Source organism: Eucyclogobius newberryi, unplaced genomic scaffold (genome assembly GCF_026437365.1).
Source record: "Eucyclogobius newberryi isolate DKJ021-1_F unplaced genomic scaffold, fEucNew1.0.hap1 SCAF_15, whole genome shotgun sequence".
Taxonomy (NCBI): Eukaryota; Metazoa; Chordata; class Actinopteri; order Gobiiformes; family Gobiidae; genus Eucyclogobius; species Eucyclogobius newberryi.
Genome location: NW_027315779.1, coordinates 10,501,000 through 10,507,310, shown reverse-complemented (window position 1 = coordinate 10,507,310; position 6,311 = coordinate 10,501,000). Strand labels below are relative to the sequence as shown.

General features: G+C 50.5%; 1 protein-coding gene across 1 annotated transcript; it reads right to left on the bottom strand.

Moving 5' to 3' along the window:
* Nucleotides 1-1,113: 1,113 nt before the first annotated feature.
* Nucleotides 1,114-6,106, bottom strand: prr7 (proline rich 7 (synaptic)). Its single transcript, XM_072445540.1, has 3 exons — nucleotides 5,763-6,106; nucleotides 1,688-1,833; nucleotides 1,114-1,459 (listed from the first exon to the last, which is right to left on the bottom strand). Exons 1-3 carry the CDS (start codon nucleotides 6,079-6,081, stop codon nucleotides 1,115-1,117), a joined length of 810 nt encoding a protein of 269 aa, XP_072301641.1. The 5' UTR covers nucleotides 6,082-6,106; the 3' UTR covers nucleotide 1,114.
* Nucleotides 6,107-6,311: the final 205 nt, after the last annotated feature.

Sequence of the window (6,311 nt, the reverse complement as noted above, 5' to 3'; positions counted from 1 at the left end):
AGGAGACGTTTGTCCTGAATGAGACATTTATCCTAAAGGAGACGTTTGTCCTGAAGGAGACGTTTGTCCTGAAGGAGACGTTTGTCCTGAAGGAGACGTTTGATCTCAAAAGTTCCTGTGCTACATTTTTTTGATCTGAACTAAAATGTCCCCCAATTTTTTTTTTTTAATCCTTCAGTTACATTTGCAAATGATTAAAGGCACAATATGTAACTTTTTGGAGGCGGAAAGTCACTGCTGCAGATAAGTTTAATGCCCTAATGTGGAATATTACAGCCAGAAGACATTTCCATGGAAACAAGCAGCTCAAGAGGCTCAAGACGACATTTTATATATTTTAGTGCAATAAAACATTCATCTAAAACATTCATCTTCTTCTGCCGGTTGTTCCTGTTGCTGGTCAGGGGTCACAGGGGTCACAGGGGTCACAGGGGTCAGGGGGAGATGGGGTCGTGGATCAGGAGTCACGAGTCAGGGGTCGGGTGTCACGGGGGTCGGGGGGGTCGCACGTGACTAGAGTCTGTCGCAGTGACGTTGGGCCTTTGGCGGGGCCCCTGGACCCGGGCCCGTCGCAGGGTTCACACAGGAGCTAAAGACTCCACCCACAGAGATCATGTGATTCTGGTCTGGCCCGGGAATCGAACCTGTTACTTCCCTATCAGAGGGCGAGAGCTCTAACCGCTCTGTGGCTAATAAGTTACGTACTGTGCCTTTAAGTCCTTGTTTGTGTTTATGAATATTAAACATATAAAGTCTTAAGTATGACCTACATCACATTGTGGGCGGAGCTAAGGTCAGTTCAGGAGCGAATCAGAAATGCTCCTCAGAGAAAGTTATTGATGAAGGAAACGTTCTGACGTGGTTAAAAGCGTACAATAATGTCTCCTTTAATGTGCTTTGACCAGCAAAGAAAAGCCGACGAAAACATACAAAGGTTAAAATGTTGATTATTTTAAAAAAGTGCAAATGACGTTCGATTCTAAAATACTCCAAAGATATTTGATTCTTAAAAACATGGCTATGGTTCTTCTCGTGTGGAGCCCCAGTCACGTTTCTAAAGTTGTTAAAGGTCCAAAGTGTGAAACGTCAGCGTCCGGTCGGTGGTTGCCGGGGGTTACACGGCGGTGCTCCTCCCCAGCAGAGGCATCGTCGTGGGCAGGCCACAGTTCTGCTCCAGGCCCCTGACTCTGTGGAGCCCGCGGTGCGCCCTCTGGTGGCTCCGCGCCTGCAGGGAGCTGTAGCCGGCCTGCAGTCTCAGCTCGTGGGGCGTCCGAGGGTCCCTCCGGGGCATCGTCGCCATGGCCCCGGCCGTGTGCAGCGAGCGAACACTGCTGGGCGGAGTCAGGTGGTTGTGGTTGAGGTCCATGTTGGACAAAAGGTACCCGAGCGAGTCCCAGCGCTGCGAGGACGGCAGGCGGATCAGCGACGAGTAGCCGCGCTCCGAGAATACGGGCGGCGGCTTGGTGTCGGAGTACAGGGCGTAGTTTGGGACGCAGGGGGCGGTGCAAGGGGCGGGGCAGGGGGCGGAGATGGAGCATTGGGCGGGGAAGGGGGTGGAGATGGAGCAGGGGGCGGGGCAGGGAATGGAGATGGAGCAGGGGGCAGGGCAGGGGGCGGAGATGGAGCAGGGGGTGGGTATGGAGCAGGGGGAAGGGCCGGAGAGAGAGCATGGGGCAGTGCAGGGGGCGGGGAAAGAGCGCGGGGCGGGATGGAGAACACCTGGTTTGAGGTAAGTCCCCCCCCTGGGGTCGGCCAACACCTCGCTGTACGGAGGGGGCGGGTCTTCCATCTGAACGGCCTCTTCGTAACACGGAGGTTTCCCGAAGTCTGTGTCTGAAACAACAACAACAACAAATCAACCCACCGTTTACAACGCCAAGACGGGCCCTGGACGCCTGGTTCTGATTGTTTTAGACAAAGTAAGAGTTTGTTCAGTTAGAAATGTAAAACGTGGAATATAAAACCTGGAAATCTGGATCCAGTCTGGAATCTCGAACTGCTGAATTATTTGATCATTTCTTTAAAGTGACAGGTTTTTATGATCTCCTGGTTTTTACTTTATTTGCTGGGATTAAACCGTAAATATAATACAAATCGATGCAATATAAATACAAATGACAGTTTTACACCTATCGAGTGTCGAGTTTGAGACGACAAGTTGAAAATCGTGTTGAAAACGACAGGAAGTGGCGTTCTACAACATGATGACGTCTCGCTATTTAGGAAGTCAAATTTACAACCTAAAATATGGCCAAATTGGGATAAAATCTGCACAATTATCGTTCAAATCTTAAACATAATTATCTTTACTGTGTTTTAGTAAAAAAAGAGCAGTTCACATGCATTTTAATAACCGCGCTGCTCGAAAGCGTTATGACGAAACTGCGTCTGTCATAATCTATAAATACTGTGTGTATTTTTAGTCCGGGCCAAGCGCTGAGTCCGGGCCAAGCGCTGAGTCCGGGCCAAGCGCTGAGTCCGGGCCAAGCGCTGAATCAGGATTTCACCGTCCAAACGCAGGAAGACCCCACTGAGAGGGGGCCAGGGCTTTGGAGCGCGCTCAGTCACCACGCGCGACACACTGTGCGCCGCTAGTTCTTGTGCTTACTGTACAAGAGCTTTAAAGAGTTTAGATCGAGCAGATTGAGCCCTGAATCTGAGTCACCTTCTAATGACAGTGTCTCTAATGACATCACAGTGTCTCTAATGACATCACAGTGTCTCTAATGACATCACAGTGTCTCTAATGACATCACAGTGTCTCTAATGACATCACAAAGTGTCTCTAATGACGTCACAGTGTCTCTAATGACATCACAGTGTCTCTAATGACATCACAAAGTGTCTCTACATCACAAAGTGTCTCTAATGACATCACAGTGTCTCTAATGACGTCACAAAGTGTCTCTACATCACAAAGTGTCTCTAATGACATCACAGTGTCTCTAATGACGTCACAAAGTGTCTCTACATCACAAAGTGTCTCTAATGACATCACAGTGTCTCTAATGACGTCACAAAGTGTCTCTACATCACAAAGTGTCTCTAATGACATTACAAAGTGTCTCTAATGACGTCACAAAGTGTCTCTACATCACAAAGTGTCTCTAATGACATCACAAAGTGTCTCTAATGACATCACAAAGTGTCTCTAATGACGTCACAGTGTCTCTAATGACGTCACAGTGTCTCTAATGACGTCACAGTGTCTCTAATGACGTCACAGTGTCTCTAATGACGTCACAAAGTGTCTCTAATGACATCACAGTGTCTCTACATCACAAAGTGTCTCTAATGACATCACAAAGTGTCTCTAATGACGTCACAGTGTCTCTAATGACATCACAAAGTGTCTCCGGAGACGTTTGTGAGAAATACACTTCATTCCAAACACTGTTATTCACGACTAAAAGGACTCACACGTCACTGTAATGAACGTCACGTCACGTTGTGATTATATTCAACAATCGATGATGCGAATGTCGTTTGAGATCGTCGCGTTTCTTTGTTTTTTAGCAAAGCGTGTTAGAAAAAGCAGAACTTTAAATAAATCTGTTCTTCACCGAATTCCAAAGAGAAAAGTGTTTTCTCCTGGAGACAACGGCACTTCATCAGTCTGAGGACCTGGACCTGGTCCAAGTACCAGGACCAGGACCAGGACCAGGACCAGGACCAGGACCTGGACCTGGACCAGGACCAGGACCAGGACCTGAACCTGAACCTGGAGCAGACTCACAAATCTGTCTCACTGAACACAGCTTAACCTTTCCGTAACCATGGGAGCTTTGGAGAGGTCTGAACGAATTATTTGATTGTTTCTTTATTTCAGACATATAGTTGACTAAATATGAAACAAGTTCTAGAGATCTGAGAGTTCCTTCTTCAGTTTCTAAAGCAGGACTAAAACTAGACCTGGACTAGAACCAAACCAAGTCCACATCAGGATCAAACGCCTGAACAGGAACTCTGACTTCATCTGGATGTTTTTGATGTTTTCTCTGGTCACTTTTCTTTTGTTAAATATTTAGTAAAACGACAAAGAGAAAACAGGGATTGTTCTGCATCGTGACAGATTCTGAAGGAACAAGCAACGTTTTTCAAGCTTTCGCTTTCACCTTAAGACGAGACACTTTGTTTATTGTGGAATCTGAATCTAATTTGTTTTTCTTATTTCTTAAAGCAGCATCTTCGACTTCACGTCCCGTTCAGCCGCTCGCGACTTCACCACCCGTTCAGACGGGCCGTGGCTGCAGAGCCGCGGCCCGATCAAATAACCCAGCAGTTTCAGGAACCGCGGCACTGCCATATAGACTCATGGCTAACCTTAACCTTAACCTTAACCTTAACCTTAACCTTAACCTTAACCTTAACCCTAACCCTAACCCTAACCCTTACCCTAACCCTAGCCCTAGCCCTAGCCCTAGCCCAGACCCTGACCCAGACCCAGACCCAGACCCAGACCCAGACCCAGACCCAGACCCAGACCTTAACCCGGTCTAAAACGGCGCGGTCAAATAGCGCAGCAGTTTCAGGAGCCGCGGCACAAAATAACATGGCAGTTTCGGCTGCGCGCCGGGGCTCTGTAGACACTCCCGTTCAGACGCTCGCGACTTCACGACCCGTTCAGACGCTCGCGACTTCACGACCCGTTCAGACGCTCGCTCGCGACTTCACCCGCAGCGCCTCACTTTACGTAAACACATAACACCACTAACGTGTTTCTGCTGCATCAGCTTTATTGCCACGGAAACCGCCTCTGCCTCCAACTGTTGCCGTGACGCCCGGTGATGCTCCGAGTAGCACATTGTACAGGTGAAAACAGATGCCACATTAGTCATGTCGCTATGGCAACGGCCCTAATATCCATGGGTTTCAAAACAACTTTCTCCAGCTGAACTCAGACAAGACTGAAATCATCCTCCTGCTGGTGCCAGAGTCAGGACTAAACATGGACCGGCCTCCTGCTGGTTCCCAGAGTCAGGACCAAACATGGACCGGCCTCCTGCTGGTGCCAGAGTCAGGACTAAACATGGACCGGCCTCCTGCTGGTGCCAGAGTCAGGACTAAACATGGACCGGCCTCCTGCTGGTGCCAGAGTCAGGACTAAACATGGACCAGCCTCCTGCTGGTGCCAGAGTCAGGACTAAACATGGACCGGCCTCCTGCTGGTGCCAGAGTCAGGACTAAACATGGACCGGCCTCCTGCTGGTGCCAGAGTCAGGACTAAACATGGACCGGCCTCCTGCTGGTGCCAGAGTCAGGACTAAACATGGACCGGCCTCCTGCTGGTGCCAGAGTCAGGACTAAACATGGACCGGCCTCCTGCTGGTGCCAGAGTCAGGACTGAACATGGACCGGCCTCTTGCTGGTGCTGTAGATGTGCATGTGACTGAAATTTCATCTTCACTTTTCTCTTTTAAAGTTTATTTAAATAAATATTTTTGTTTGTATTGGGATTTTAAAGCATAATTTCTTGTCACTTAATTGTCTTAAGCCTTTTCAAAGGAAAGTCTAAGTGTATGACCTGTTGGCATGGTGACCCAGTCTAAGTGTATGACCTGTTGGCATGGTGACCCAGTCTAAGTGTATGACCTGTTGGCATGGTGACCCAGTCTAAGTGTATGACCTGTTGGCATGGTGACCCAGTCTAAGTGTATGACCTGTTGGCATGGTGACCCAGTCTAAGTGTATGACCTGTTGGCGTGGTGACCCAGTCTAAGTGTATGACCTGTTGGCATGGTGACCCAGTCTAAGTGTATTACCTGTTGGCATGGTGACCCAGTTGGCCTGAGGCAGCGGCAACGGCGCAGCACTGGCCACAGCCTGCAGGGGGCAGACCTGTGATGAGCAGAGCTGCGCGGTTTCCCAGGAGTGCGCTGGGGCGGGCGCGGTGTGTGCGCGGGCGTGTCCAGGGGCGGGGCAGGACATGGACTCCGCCTCCCTCAGACTCTCCTCCCGGTGGCGCTTCAAACGTCTCTGGAGAAAACTACAGAAGCAGCAGAGCAGAACCACGGCCGCCCAGATGAGCCAGAACCCGGCGAAACAGGCCAAGAACGTGTATGTGCCCTGCGACATGCCCATCCTGCCGCCCACCTCTGGACCGCCGCCGCCGCCGCCGCCGAGCTCGCAAGGTCACGCCCGCCTCTGGACCGCCGCCGAGCTCGCAAGGTCACGCCCGCCTCTGGACCGCCGCCGAGCTCGCAAGGTCACGCCCGCCTCTGGACCGCCGCCGAGCTCCCAAGGTCACGCCCGCCTCTGGACCGCCGAGCTCGCAAGGTCACGCCTCTGGACCGCCCCCACCGAACTCACAA